The 14,445-nt window shown below is 46.5% G+C and overlaps 4 protein-coding genes and 1 long non-coding RNA gene across 10 annotated transcripts; 2 read left to right on the top strand and 3 right to left on the bottom strand.

Annotated features, from left to right (window-relative positions):
• Positions 1 to 604: 604 nt before the first annotated feature.
• mfap5 (microfibril associated protein 5) lies at positions 605 to 3,328 on the top strand. The gene is made up of 7 exons (XM_057046193.1): positions 605 to 744; positions 1,709 to 1,784; positions 1,896 to 1,928; positions 2,045 to 2,080; positions 2,160 to 2,247; positions 2,717 to 2,790; positions 2,868 to 3,328. The coding sequence occupies exons 2-7, from the start codon at positions 1,742 to 1,744 to the stop codon at positions 2,978 to 2,980; spliced, it is 387 nt and encodes a 128-aa protein (XP_056902173.1). The 5' UTR covers positions 605 to 744; positions 1,709 to 1,741; the 3' UTR covers positions 2,981 to 3,328.
• A 12-nt stretch (positions 3,329 to 3,340) lies between these two features.
• LOC130533026 (adaptin ear-binding coat-associated protein 1-like) lies at positions 3,341 to 7,486 on the bottom strand. Its single transcript, XM_057046148.1, has 7 exons — positions 7,299 to 7,486; positions 6,395 to 6,495; positions 5,922 to 6,026; positions 5,693 to 5,774; positions 5,505 to 5,613; positions 5,235 to 5,382; positions 3,341 to 4,794 (listed from the first exon to the last, which is right to left on the bottom strand). Exons 1-7 carry the CDS (start codon positions 7,397 to 7,399, stop codon positions 4,676 to 4,678), a joined length of 765 nt encoding a protein of 254 aa, XP_056902128.1. The 5' UTR covers positions 7,400 to 7,486; the 3' UTR covers positions 3,341 to 4,675.
• LOC130533065 (uncharacterized) lies at positions 7,412 to 13,199 on the top strand. 2 transcript variants are annotated; one of them, XR_008952468.1, is made up of 7 exons: positions 7,412 to 7,738; positions 7,837 to 7,925; positions 8,195 to 8,236; positions 8,355 to 8,471; positions 8,573 to 9,103; positions 9,186 to 9,282; positions 12,956 to 13,199. It is a non-coding gene; the product is annotated as an uncharacterized LOC130533065 (long non-coding RNA). The 2 variants fall into 2 exon arrangements; XR_008952467.1 differs by having other exon boundaries at positions 7,412 to 7,925.
• On the bottom strand, positions 8,242 to 10,002 carry aicda (activation-induced cytidine deaminase). Of its 2 annotated transcripts, none has more exons than XM_057046175.1 (5): positions 9,896 to 10,002; positions 9,193 to 9,358; positions 8,839 to 9,121; positions 8,588 to 8,703; positions 8,242 to 8,493 (listed from the first exon to the last, which is right to left on the bottom strand). In XM_057046175.1, exons 1-5 carry the CDS (start codon positions 9,913 to 9,915, stop codon positions 8,443 to 8,445), a joined length of 636 nt encoding a protein of 211 aa, XP_056902155.1. In that variant the 5' UTR covers positions 9,916 to 10,002; the 3' UTR covers positions 8,242 to 8,442. The 2 variants fall into 2 exon arrangements, with proteins under 2 accessions (XP_056902155.1, XP_056902154.1); XM_057046174.1 differs by having other exon boundaries at positions 8,830 to 9,121.
• Positions 12,076 to 14,397, bottom strand: nat14 (N-acetyltransferase 14 (GCN5-related, putative)). Of its 4 annotated transcripts, none has more exons than XM_057046127.1 (4): positions 14,280 to 14,397; positions 13,649 to 13,788; positions 13,259 to 13,564; positions 12,076 to 13,177 (listed from the first exon to the last, which is right to left on the bottom strand). In XM_057046127.1, the coding sequence occupies exons 2-4, from the start codon at positions 13,727 to 13,729 to the stop codon at positions 12,743 to 12,745; spliced, it is 822 nt and encodes a 273-aa protein (XP_056902107.1). In that variant the 5' UTR covers positions 13,730 to 13,788; positions 14,280 to 14,397; the 3' UTR covers positions 12,076 to 12,742. The 4 variants fall into 4 exon arrangements, with proteins under 4 accessions (XP_056902107.1, XP_056902106.1, XP_056902108.1 ...); XM_057046126.1 differs by having other exon boundaries at positions 14,188 to 14,396; XM_057046128.1 differs by lacking the exon at positions 14,280 to 14,397 and adding an exon at positions 14,007 to 14,144.
• Positions 14,398 to 14,445: the final 48 nt, after the last annotated feature.

A 14,445-nucleotide genomic window follows, 5' to 3' on the forward strand; every position in this document is an offset into this window, starting at 1 on the left:
ATCAGCAGTTTGCTTCTTCATAAGTAGGATCTTTGGGACAAGAGTGGGCTGATTTTACATGTGAATGATTTACTGCCACTGTTACAGATATTTGGTACTAAAATTATGAACACGTGTGTGAAACACACTCACGGTCTCTGTAGAGGCCTGAGAGCATTTCCACGTGGAGCGCGCCCCCTGCTGGTCAAACAGGTAGTGCAGCAGCCCAAAATGAACAGGACTACTGATGGGATGTCACGTCAATCCTATTGCTTTCTTATTTCAGTTTCAACCACCAATAAATAAAGCAGATTAAACAAAGGTTGCAGTTGCTGCTCTAAAGGAGGACGGAAATAAATTAAATAAAGAATCAGGTGTTAAACACGTTAGGCTGGGTGTTATTTTGTAGGAAGGTCTGCTCATCTTTGGGAGTGACGGCTGTATTTAGTGGGGACGATGGAAGCCTTCAGGTGCTTTATGTGACAACATGAAGGGGCAACAACCCAGTTCATCCACTGGCTTAAGAAGATGGAGCAATGGATCCAAAGTGAAAATAAGTCGAGAGAGAAGAGAGATTCGAGCTGCATGCTCTCTTCTTTTCCCTGGATTGGGGCAGGGGAAAAAGTGAAAAGCAAGAAAGTTTTTGGGAAAACGGGGGGAGGAGGAGGAGAAGGAGGGGAGTGAAGAGAAAGGAGGAAGAAAGGAGGGGAAAGAGGAGACAAAAGATTCATAAAAGTAAAGCAACAGTGGACGACAGCAAAAGTTGTGAGTACAAATCCAGTATGCTTGTTTTTGGATCTGACCGATTTGTAGATTTCACCTAGTGCAGAATATCTCACATCTAAAGAGAATAATGTACATATTTCCTTTGTAATATATAAATGTGGAAGGCGTCATTCATGCGAATCAGATCATTCACTCAGGAGCCGAAACTCCTCATTATACAGCTCAGGAAGCACAATTTTTTTGGGGAAAAGAAGTCGTCAAGCTCGCAAGGTGGCATCGAGTTAAACCAAGACGGTCTAAATGTTTCATATGTGTACTTGCAGAAACATCCGTCTGCCATTATCAGAGTGGGGGGGTGGGGGGGGGGAGGAAAAGACAACTTAAGACAAAACAATGATGCTCAGAGGGGCCAGAAATATCATACAGCCAGAAAGCTGTGACATGTTCTCGGAAAAGCTGTAAAAGAATGTGCAACTGTAACCGGGGAGGGGTGGAGGGGTGGAGGTGGGGGTGCTCAAAGCGGGCACAAAAAAAAAAAAAAAAAACACACATTCTTGAGAGAGAACTCACGTCTTGGACTCCAAAGTTACACTGACACATCAGGAGAGGAATGATGGAGGGCGGGAGAGGAGGGAAGACGGGAGGAAAGGAAGCGTGAGGAGGGGTGGGGGGAAGAGAAGATAAAAAGACAGTTTTAACCTCTGTTTAAAGGTGTTTTTCCTTTAATCTGGTCGCTTCTAATCGCTGCAAGTTCTCCTGCAGAACACATTAACTAAAGCAGCGGCCAACACCTCCACCGCTCCCCAAAACACGGCGCGACTCTCTGTGTTTATAGGTGGAGCAGAACTTTAGGGAAAACATTACAGTGACCTGGAACGCCAGCAGCATTTATGTGCGAGCAGGTTGAAGGAAACATAAACAGTGGCCAGATCATGAGCGAGGATATTGAACAGTTCCTCAGTGTGAAATCACCCCGACTCTTTTCCTCTTCGGCTTCCTCTAGCTCGTAAAAGTATACCTCTTACAAGTTGAAGGAATGGGCAGCCTTCCAGTGGTCCTGCTCCTCTGCAGTTTCCACGGTACGGCTGCCAAACAGAACACACAAATCATCTTGTTTAATTATGGTTGAGTCCCTGCGTGTTTGTTTTTATGCTGCGAAACACTCCCCTCATGTGGTTTCTGTTCCACAGCGCTCACAGCTGTAGCCCAGGAACCACAGCCCGGTGAGCCTCCTCACAGAGTCACACTCACAGCCGGCACACGTTATGGCGCATGACTTCCGTTTCTCCTGTGGCTGGTTTCACGGGTTCCCACTCTCATTGTGTCCTTTCCTTTCCAGAGAGCACCGCGGCACCTGCAGCCACCGTACCTCCGAGTGAGTCACGGGTCCCACAAGATGGTGGCCGCCTTGTCCGCTCTCACTGACTGACCTTCTCCATCCCCTGTCTCTGCAGACTGCAGGGAGGAGATGTACCCCTGCACGAGGATGTATTCGGTCCACAGGCCCATCAAGCAGTGCGTCGGCGCCATGTGTTTCTACAGGTGATGCAGAACCCCGACACGAACCCCAGCCCTATAAAGTGCAGGTTTAAGGTCAACGTGTGTGTATATTGGGTGTGTAATAACTGAGTAGTTACTGTCTTTGCATTCATTTAGGATTTAAAATGTTCATTTAATAATTGGTGCAGGTGGTTTACCATCACTTTCGGCTCAGTAAATCAGGGTCTCTGACGTGTTAATATTCAACTCCTACAGTCTATATTCTCACCACTAGGTGTCACCAAATCTTGCTGGACCCTTAAATATTGAAATGTTGCTCGTCGTGTGAAACACCAAGTTCAGTGAGGAACGGAGATTTCATAGTACAAAGCGCATGTTTGGGGATTTGAGTGCAAATGTAATAAAAGGGCAGTTTTAATTCCAGGCAGTGTGTAACGCTACCATGGTGGCATCGCACCAGATCCCGTGTCCCTTGTACAATATCCCTGATGCTGTTCTATCTGTGATGCAGTCTCCCCCGCGTGTATGTGATCAACAAAGAGATCTGCATGAGGACGGTGTGCCCGCAGGACGAGTACCGGAAAGGTCAGAGGTCAACAGTTAGAAAAACAGCATCTGTCTGAGCCAACAAACGTCACAGAAACATCTTTTGGTCATTACAGCTGAGCGATGCCGAGAGTTGTCCGGGTGGCCCAGGCGCGTTGAGAGATCGACTAAGAGGAATGACTGTCGCCATCGCCTTGGTAACACCAAAACCTGGGCAAACATGGCCTGATGAGACCACCCTCGAAGGTGGAGACCAAATCCAAGAGCTGTGGCCATAAAGAACAGACCATAACACCATAAATCCACCACCTGGGGTCCCTCTTGTACGCACAAGTGTGCACACACATATCTACATCTATATATTAGTCCTTTGTATGTGAATATTGGAGAGGTGCTTATTTTACCTGTGTATTGTTGGACCACGGTCATGCATTTAATGGTTTCTGACCGTCTTTAGGTGCTGTATTAATGGGCCTATAGCAGCCAAATGCTAGTTCATTGTAAAAAGAAGCAGATTTTAACTCCCTGTATTACAGTATGTGCACCAATGTATCAAAAATAAATAAAAAAAACCCCACGTGGTCAACAGTTGTTGCATTATTGTTATTTATTCTGTTGCTTTAGTTACCGGGGGGGAGGGGGGGGGCTCATTTACAGTCAGTTAACTTTTTCTTTGCATATTTATGTCCAGGTACGTTTCTTTACATACATACAGTGAGATAACAAATAACAGGAGGAGGGAGGGAAGCAATACCTCAGACAATGATCTGCACCCTTGTGCCTGTGATGCGAGTGCAACATCACTCCTGCCTCCACATGGTCCCACATCACAACAAAAACACTCCCTGGCTCGGCCCCAGAATCACATTTACCAGAATCAGCACGCACATTCAAAATAACACGGAAACAGGCGCCTCAGTTTGATCTCATTTCTACGCTACGACGCGTCACCAGTGACGTCAATGATCGGCTTCTTAAAAAGAAAACAGAACAGGGAGGAAACAACCCCCCCCTACCCCCCATCCCCCGACAGTGCAGAAACACAGACCGATCCATCAAGCGGGAGACGGGTCGCGACCTCGGGCGTCTCGCTCCCGGGCCCTTGCGGCTGCACTGCGTGGAAACTACGCACGTCCGTGTCCCCCTGAGACCCGACAAAAACACTCGTTCCTCTCGTTTCTTCGTCAACACCCAGTTGCGTCCGACACCCATTCGCCTCCGTCTCCTGCCGATGTCCAGCTGAGACAAAGCAGACGGCCCTGAAGACCCGTCCCGGGTGAAATTAAGCTTGCCTCGACATCTCTAGCAACATCAAGACCTCCCCTCGAGAGAGCTGGTCAGCTGTAGCACGTCAGCCTCTTACACGTAAACTAAATTAGAAGTGCCGTCTCAACGATCGCTGCATTAAATGCAGACTTTATGCCTTTTATCTCCAGACTGTCCCAGTCGGTGCATGCAGTCAGTCCAGCTGCTGAGGACAGAGACAGTACAAGTTACAGTACATACAGGTGACAACACCAGTGACAGGACCTAGCAGCTACTGACAATATATACATTAAATAAGTATTCTCTGTACATTAAATTCACTCATCACTATATATTATGACTCAGAAGTTTCCCTTTATCGTAGTTTTGTAAACTCTAAAATGAAAATCAGAAAAACACAGAGGCGAAGTCAATTTAACAAAAGGGGGAATGGATGCGGAGTGAAGAGGTATTAAAAAAGGAAGGAATGATGGAGGGAGGGGTGAGAAATACAGACTGTTACTGAAGGTTTAGCTGGCCAAAGAACAAAACCCACGACGGACCCAAACTCTACAGACGAACAGATGTTTGGCAGAGAGAGAGAGAGAGAGACAAAGAGAGAGAGAGAGAGCCCAGAAAGTGCTGCATAATAAGAGCGTAAAAGCAGGTCTGATCCTCGTCACTTTGGGGACACGGGGTCAAAGTCTGACCACAGGTCAGCGCTGGGCGTGGTGGTGCTGGAGGTGTTGGATGGAGGCGCTGAGTTGGAATTACTGCAGTCCAGGTCAAGCAAAGTAGCTGTCGATCAAAATAAAAAAGGTTAATCCACGTTTTGATGGCAAGTCTTTGTCTATTCGATTTATGAAACTGTAGTCACAAATCGTGGATCTAGAGTCAAAAAAAGACTGCTGGTATCAGTCACTGCTTCCATGAGGTCTAAAAAGACTTTTTTCATTGGCCAACATGGTGAAAGAGACGTCTATAACTCAGCAAATAAATATATTGTAGCTACATCAACCTTTTTAATTGCCCTTATTTAAATCATTCTTCAATTATTTTTTCTTTTTCTTCCTTCGTGCATCACAGCAACAGGACTGAGCCTGCCTGCACGATCATGTGTGATACATCCAAATTAGCGACTGCGTGTTAATTCTGAGCAATTAGAAGCTTCATAATCAACATTTAATTATCTCAGAGGAATGAATATTCACAAAAAGATCCCCCTCACAAATACCTACCAGTGTCACTTCCCCCTGCAGATGGTTGTACAGCATGATTGGTCGATCGAGACGAAGGGGGTGGAGCTAACTTCCCCCCAGGTGGAGGTGGCAGAAGGCCGAGCCCACCTGAACTTTGGGGACGAGTCCTGTCTTTCTTTTTTGATTGCTGGAAATGACCGAAAAATGAGACGAGAGAAAAATGTTAAATCAGACAACGAGCGTGAGATTTATGGCACAGTTCTGCATCTATATCATTTAGTGCGCTAAATTAAGCTTAAAAATAATTACCCCAATATTGAGAGTAATAGTCTGTCCTTCTTTGAAGCCCAAGTCCAGTTTAGGAGTGGAGTCTGGAGCCTGGGCCTGCTTACTAAACTCACTCTCCTGTTTCACCCACCTAGATAAAAAGAAGATATTTAATAATGGACTTAATGTACCTTCCCTAATAAAACAACCAACCACTAACAGCCGCATACTTGAAATGATCCTGAAGCGCAACGTTCAAATCAAAGGCATCGCAGCGGTCGCCGAAGCCAATGCCTATGAACGCGCTTCGACCTGGAAAACACAATAACAACAATAACAAGCGGTTTCAACCATTCAGGGGAGGAAAAGAAAATCACCGTGCTGAACGTCTGCTCTTCGTCATACGCTGAGCAGCTGTTCGCTCGAGTGATTGTTTCCAATCACAAAGCTTTTACTCACCGCTGTCGTCCTGAATGCGAAGCACAAAGTAGCGACTTGAGTCACTGACCGTTTCCACGGCGATGCCAGGGAATTCGGTCACTGGGGCTTGGGCAAACAACTCCCCTGTTGTTTGGAATAACACAAAAACACGATTACCTGACGCAAAAGGTACGGCGACTAAAACTGCCGAACTCCCACTAAAGTTAAGCCACATTGGAACCCATTTGATTATTTTCCAGGCGACAAATAAATAAACAATGTAATAATCTAATTATAATTATCAGCTTCGAAATAACCCGCCTGGCTGGACGCAGGCTGGGTCACCTTGGAACAGATGAGTACCAGGGAGGGGGTGGTGGAGGAGACTATACAGTGACAGCGCAGTAAACAATGACACTGCCCTGTCTGTCTGTCTGTCTGTCTGTCTGTCTGTCTGTCTGTCGTCTGTCTGTCTGTCTGTCTGTCTGTCTGTCTGTCTGTCTGTCGCTCACCAGAGATCTTGTCTTCCAGTTTCACGTAGGCCACTTTGCCCCGCGCCGTCAGCCGCATTCGCCCCGTCCAGTCGGGGGAGTCCAGCTTCCAATCGGCGGCCCTGGTGTACAAATGTGGGGGGGGGGGGGGACAGAGAAGCATGACAAAGGTGAGGCAGGTGATTGAGACACATTGAGGGGAGAAGAAGGAGACGCCAAGGGACCTTTGTTTGTGTTTGTGCCACCAGCGTGATTCACTCCACGCCCACACACGCTCCGGCTGTATTATTTTCTATCGGAATGGAACGTGACTAAGTCGCCGGGCAGGAATTTTACTGAAACCTACGGCAGAAATGTTACATCACCACTGTTACTCACTATGCATATGATCACTAGTGAACCAAAGGCTGGGCCCCATGAGGCTCCGGCCCAGACTACAGCTGGTGCCGGGGCCACTCAGACAATGCTGCACCAGCCAGTGGCAAACAATAACCTGCAAACATAATATATATGTAACAATACGTGCATATTAAAAGTTGTCTAGTTGTACTACATAAGCTGCTGTTCTTTTCAGTCAAAGACGCAATTGAGGGATACTTTAACATAATTGCGTGGAACTACGACATTAGAATCAAATGGACTTTGGAGAAATGTCAATATTCGTCGTTTTCATTCGATATCGTGAGTGTAAACAAACCGAGGGGATTAAACCCGGTTCCGCCCGTTATCCCTGTTATTGTGCGTACCGCTGTGTTACGCATTTTCCGTAATGACCTTGTAATTACACAGCAAAAACATACGCCCGCACGAAAACTACGGCCACCTGACCGGAGGCTGCGTGACCAGCGGATGGGCTCGGTGCGTAGGTCTCCCGGCGGTGCCGCTGACGCCGCCCCAGCGTCGGGCCTGCCCCTCTCCCCCTCACCTGATAGCCCGGTTGGATGCTCTCGGTGGTATTCGGTAAACGTTGACCTCGGGTTTGACACAGAGGACCGACTCGTACTCGGACTGACCCTCGGTCGCCATCTTGATTTGTACACGGTCGGTGCACGCCGGTGCTGAGAGCTGTGTCCGTGCGCCGTTAACATCGACGTGACCGTAATGGACGATGTACTCGCGCAGCAACTATGTACCACGCTGGAGGATGTGTTATTATTAAAGGCAGAGTCCACCGTTTGTTTATTTAGTTATTTAAACGGGGCAATTATGTTCCCATTAGTGTACAAAATCAACATAGTTGAATCATAAAGCAACAATTAGACCACTGATCCAACAAAGCATCTGGCTAAATCAAGCTAGCACTACTTTACATTACAGGCACCACATGTGAGCATCAGTTACACTTATAAGGAAGTAGGTCATCAGGTGTGTGTTGTTTTAAAAGGGCTGCATTATTAACATAAAATTTAATGTTACATAATAGTATTTATCCCCAAAGCTCAAAAGCTGCTTATCTTTTTTAGTCATCATTCTTCAGCTTCATGATGAGTCAGTGCTGGTTAAGCTGCACTTCCTGCACCGTTGAGCATCACCTTTGCTGCATCACCTTCAGGTAGAATAGTTAGTGGTCGATGTGTTTCATTTCCTTCTTTATCACCGTGTTGAGGCTCATTGTGGTTTGAGAAACTAGCACAGCTCAAATGCTATTTTTAAACTGCCAATTAGATGCTTCTTACTGCTGCTCTTCCATCACTGTTCCCATTAACTGAACCATGATAAAGATAGATTTGCACAGCTCTCCCCTTGTCTTTTTTCCTTGTTTTCTCCAGGTTTGCTTGAAATTTATAACATCACCACTATTTTCTGTTTTAACCTCCTCAGATATGACCAATGATTTGGCTCCAGATGAATGCACAATAGACAGTAAGTCCAGGCATGTGATTTTATTTCACAGACATTTCTACAAAAACAAGCAGCAACCTTACATTTCAAGCCTTGCTCCAACACAAAAGTTATTTTTTGCACTTTTTCACATTCTCAGGTTAGCAATTGTAGTGATGGACAGACACCATTATTTATGAAAGAGCTGACGAAGACGAGATGACGAAGATGAGGCCATGAAGTAGGTTTCAGAATCCGAGGAGCTTAAGAGCATCTCGTAAGTCTTCTAAATCCCAGGCCTGGAAAAGCAGGGGGGGAAAAGTCAATGAAAAAGTTATTTTCTTTGAAAAGTGCTGTTTTTTTCTTTTCCAAAAGCAGCTTTGGATCTTCTACCTGCAGAATGCGATTGAGTTTGCGGGTGAGGCGTACAGAGTTTTGATGCAGCTCTTCCCAGGCCTTGAAGTTGCTCTTTTTGCAATCCACAAATTTCTGCCAGCAATAGAAATAGTCTGGAAAAAAAAACATAAACCCATTATCACCAGCATCCATATTTCCTTATATAGATAAAATGACTTTTGGTGCTCTGTGCATCCACCAGCTCAGGTGCTCATGTACCCCCCCAACCCCAAGCCCACCACCGCCACCTTTGTAGCTCATCACTGAGATCCTCACGCCGGCTTTGGTCAGCATCCTCAGGCCTTCTCTTTCAAGGCTGTCCTCCAGGTCACAAAAGTAAAGGCGAGAGACAAAGATCCTGAGGCGAAGGTTGGGGGTTTTATTGAGAAACTGGCAGAGTTGGATGGAGCAGTTGACACAGGGAGACCAGGAGCAGAACCAGGTAACGGAGTAACTGATCCTCTTCTCTCCGGTGGCTCCGTAACCCCACAACCCAGGGCATAAGGCTCCCAGGTAACGCAGGAAAAGCAGCTGTATTCACATCGCAGACAGGCACATTTAGATTCAGTCCAGGTTCTGTCCCCTTAACCTGCAGCTCTTACCTCTACGTGGCAGCCACTGCGATTGCGGAGGTGTCCAAAGTCAAAGGTTAGTGTGTCTGGGCCCACTCGCCTCTTCACCACAAAGCAGAGGTAGGTCTCGTGCCGGCCCCGTGCCCATCGCACATTCTTGTAATGGTAGATGAACTTCTTTCTTGGCAAAAGCATACTGAGAAAAAGGGGCGAAGCTCATTTCACTACAGGCTAGCGTGGGATGATAGGGAAGCACGGCCTATTTACACATTCCTGGTAACTTTCACAAATGTTGTTGTTCTGCGTTTCATGTCGAGAAACCCGAGACGAGAGTTGCCGCTGTCATTAGCTGAAACAGACAGTCGGCTGATTCATCCTTGAACTTTGGGTATTAATAACGAGGTGAGCCCAGTAAACTCATGTAAAACCTGCGGTTAACCGAAACGTGAGCGATGGACATTCAGAGGGCAACTAACATTCATTTATTTTACTCCAGCTCTCACTTTCACAACTGGTCGCAGAACCGATTAATGTTGAAACTGCAATTTGTCGCGTTCTTAGGTGTCATAGAGCCACAGATAGCCAAGAGAATGCAATTGTCTCAGCCTGGTATCACCATTTATTAATGTGTAAAAAATGATTTTTGTCCACGTGCGTACAGAGTTGAGGTGTAATAGATGCATCAAATCGAAAAGTATACACGACATGAAGAGAATGCATGATTTTTGCTCACCTGTCTAGCTTGGTGATCATTTTGAAAGACGCGCTTTGACACTCGGCGGGCGGGATATGAATGTAGGTAAATGAGAAACGAGCGAAAGTGTGAGAGTATTGGGGGTAAAGGAGGGGAACTGAGAGTATATACCTCTAAACATAAACATCCTGCCTACTATAGATGCCGATTCTCATTGGATGGAAGGTTTTTAAAAAAAATAGAGTAGCTTGAAACGGGTGTGATGCACACAATAGGCAGAAATTCCCAGAGTCATTATCAGGAAATGGCTTTAATGTGCTTTAAAAAGACGTTTGCTCACAAGCTGATTCATTTGGTAGAAGCAATAGATAATTCTTATTGGGAAAGCAAATTAGAGGATACGGATTTTACTGCTTTGAGTGACCACAGGTAATTTGTGTTTGACGTGATTCGTAACCTTTGGAGTTTTTCACCGACGTCAGTAAACGGAGCCAACTGGCTGGAAATTTCCGATCATTGAAGACACGTCCGCTCAAGTGTCCTCTGGTTTTCACAGGTCGCTGACCGAAACATTGGAGCTCGCGCCTCCACGCCTGGATCGCCGCTGCCCCCCCCCCCACTCCTTTCATTTGCCAAGCGTCAGACCCCAACCGTGGAGGCTCCAGGGCCTGGTGCAGCCGTAGGCATTCCCAGACCATGGAAGCCCTGACACCTACTCTGTCCTCTCATCTGGGTTTTCCCAAACTGTGTCAAGCAAGGAGCAGAGCTGTAATCTGCCACCCTCGCACTACGTGTGCGCGAGAACAGCTGGCCGGCTCACAAACCACAAAGTTTGGCCAAATCTCACTCCTGAGACTTTGAACTGTCAGATGCTCTCACCCGCTCTTGCTAAATTAAGATGTGTTTTACTCTGCCTTTGTCATTTCCTTGGCCCCGTCTGTTCCATCCTTGCCCAGCGTGCTCATTGTATGCCGGCGTTTCGCTTTCCCATGACTCCCCCTCACCCTCTCCTGCACTCTGTGGTTTGGGGAATTCACCGTTTCCCAGGGTGGCTGTTTTTGGAGCTCATCTGCGTGCGTATCTGCGTACGTGCGTGTGTTAGCCATCTGCACGAGCGGCAAAAACACAGTCTAAATGTTACACATCATCTGGAATGAATTTATCTAATATATATATCCTACGGTGATTGTGCGGTGCCCCCCAAATTTAGAATGAATCATGTGTGTCTACCGGCTCCCAGCAACCTCACATCACATTGCATTACTTTGAAGGTGCACTGAGGCGAGCGTCAGTGCACACTTGAGCTTGTGCATGTGTCTTTTCTTGACTTCGAGAGCCTGATTACAAGCCAACTCTGTGTAACCACTTCCCACCCGGCTCTCTGCTTTTGACCACGACCGACCAAGGTCAACTACCAGTCACACATGGACGCTCACGTGCACAACCGGCCCCATTCACACTCGGCCAGTGTGCATCTTCGTCGGAGAGCACGGCCAGACATGGCTGTGCATTTTGCCCATAGTCAGGGGCAGAGGCAGGGTGTAGGAAATGCCGAGTCATACTTTCCGGACAAAAAAAAAAACCCACCCGCCCACACCCTGTACGCGCGCACAAACACTCACACTCAGCCATACCGTGCAGACGCACACGACCACAGTCACAAACAGAGTTTCTTTCCAGTGTTTGAACTCACATCTGTTTCCTGACAACAATAATAGCCACAGTTTGCAAAGCTAGAGGCCCTGTGAGCAGGTGTCTGCTCTCTGACAGGCATGAAGAAACAACTCCATGATTAAGACGTGTCGCCAGTAAAACCCTTTTTCACAGGGTGAAAATGACCTGGCCACACACTTGCTCATGCGGCATTGTTGTGTTACAGGGGACTTTTTCATCTTTAATTAAAGGGCTGTGACTTTTTCCAGTGCAGCTTGCATGATTTCACATTTGCAAGTGAAAAGGAGCTTTATTCCTCTTTTATTTCATCAGGTGAGGCCGACCTCCATTTTACACACATTGGCCTTCTAAAAAAAAAAAACGTCCCGTGGTGTTTACCTGTGGCGAGCGAACACTTGACCCACACCCATTGAGGTTAGCAGCTTCGGTAGCAGTGCAGTGCACGTGCAAGTACTGCTAACCATATTACGGTTAGCCGCAGGCTGGTGCTGTGAGCATTTCCTCACTTAGTTTGTTAACTGTCATTCACCTGCAAACCACAGAGCTCAGTCAGAATGTGTTGCCTTTTAATTGTTTTTTTAACATATTACATGCATTATTGAAACATGTTATTAATGCATTCAACATGTTTTAATAAAAAAATGTTGCTAACCATGAACAGAAACAATGGCAATTTGAAGAAGAAGAAACAATTTGCCCAAATGTGATTTTCCTCTTCATTTGGTTTTGTCATCATAAATAATGATATATACAGTAAAAACTAAAATAAAGGAAGCAAGTCTGAAGTGAAAAGATAGAGCTCTGCTTATGCAGACTCATGGAACCACAAACTGTAGGTGAAAGTTGGCAAGAGAAAGCCAGATAGCACATACAGTAAAAGCTACGAGCAGACAGACAAGATGCACATTCACACAAACCACACACACTTCCTATACAGTCACTGTACATCCTTCTACACATCTGCATTGTTTTACATACAGGCAAATGTGCAACGCATGCAATCACACCCACACACGCGGTGGAAAAAGTTTAAGAGGTGTTTTATTTCATTGCAAATGATAAGAAACAAAATTCACGACAGGAGTGGTTCTTTAAATAAGTAAACAGTAAATAAATAGCACATCAGGGTCAATTAAACAGGGATATATGGAGCCATTCAAATCCAGACGGATTATAATTGGATGATTTTCTTCACCACCCGCACGGTCATCGTCACAGGTCTTTATAAAACACCTTTGTGAGGGGGTATCCCAGGAAACCCCTCTCTGGATGCTCCAGCTTCACCTCTTCACCATCGTCCTCATCGTTCTGCTCCCCGAGCTGCAGATAGCCCAGCTTCCTGAAGAAGACCTCCCCCACCTTGGAGGGGTAGGGGACGTGTGCGTACACCCTGTCAGCGCCCCTCTGACTCTCTTTCTGTTCCAGGCTCTGGACCAGCAGCCGGCCCAGGCCCTCCCTGCGGTACCAGCTGCCGATCACCAGCCTGCAGATCCTCCTGACGCCTGCCCGACTTTCACTTTCCCTGAAGATGCAACCGAGGATATCCCCCTCGCAGTCTGCCACCCACACCTGCCCCGCCGTCTGTTCCCTCTCAGGGGTGATCTTCTCTGTCGACTCCTTCTCTTTGGTTCCGAGTCTGCGTCTTGGCTGAATAAAAGAATAAAAACTATTTGACTCTGGCATTTCTTAACGAGAATAGACAAAAAAATACAAGAAGTGCAGACTTACCGCTTTAGTCACTGGTGTCTTTCCACTGATCCGAGCATAGGGGTTCTGGAGAGTCTCATCCTGGGTTCCCCTGTAGCTGCTTCCGACATAGTCCCAGTAAGGGCGGCTGCTGCCCAGAACCCCCGTGGACCTCGGCATGGTGATCTTGAGGAAGACAATCAGCAGGAAGACGGGAATGGCAAGAGCAAGGATGAAGGAGTGGACAAGGCATCGCAGGATGGAAGACAGCACGGCCAGGATGAAAAGGCAGAGCGGCCGAGTGAGAATGTGGAGGATGAGTCGGTTCTCTGTGCCCTCGCAGCCCTCCTAAAGGAACAGTGATGGATGTTTTAGACACTAATCTGCAGGAAAGGAACAAATTTACCATGAACATTGTGGGATTATGCAAACCTTGATGAGGGCTTTGACTGCTTCAATATCATCCTCCCTCATCCTCCTCATCACAACTTGATCCAGCTCCACTCTCACCATCTTTAGGGTGTTTAGGATTCAACTTTTAACTCCAACATCCACACATTTAACAAATGGACCTAGGGACAAATATAATGGCAAATATACAGTTAGACTGCAAATCTAACTTTAGGGTAGTTGACAGACAAATCATTGCCAAAATAGGTGTAATCTGCATCACGACTGTGGTTTCTTTTTTTTTTTTAAAGGGTCTCTTATTTTAGCTTATACAATTAAAGAGGCTTTAGCTGGTTTCCGACCGATGGGGATTATAAATGCTTTATATGACGCATGTTACCAGTAGTTCAGCACGGAATTCTAAGTGTTAGGTTCAAGTCGAAAAAATCGTGATAATCAAAACGCGTATTTGAAAGCATTAAGACCCTGAACGCATCCTTATATGGTTACCACAACCGCTGCGGTCTGTCCTCACACGTTTTGGCCCCGTGTTCCGGTTCTAACCCCCCGTTTCCGCTTACCTTTGTCGCCACGGAGCTAAAATATCCATATAGCGTGAGTTTAATCGCTCTGGACCTTATGGATATATGTAAAGTTTATGCAGCTTTTGCACCTTTGATTGAATGGAAGATTCGTTTATTGCGGAAAATAGGAATTCCAGACATCGACGTACGCTCGCATAGGTCGTCCGGCTGCCTTCGAGACGTTCCGTTATACGCCATCTGCGTATTTACGACCCACGCTGCGCAGGTTGTACGTGAATAGCTTAAGCAACGTAA

Source organism: Takifugu flavidus, chromosome 10, assembly GCF_003711565.1.
Source record: "Takifugu flavidus isolate HTHZ2018 chromosome 10, ASM371156v2, whole genome shotgun sequence".
In the NCBI taxonomy this organism is placed as follows: Eukaryota; Metazoa; Chordata; class Actinopteri; order Tetraodontiformes; family Tetraodontidae; genus Takifugu; species Takifugu flavidus.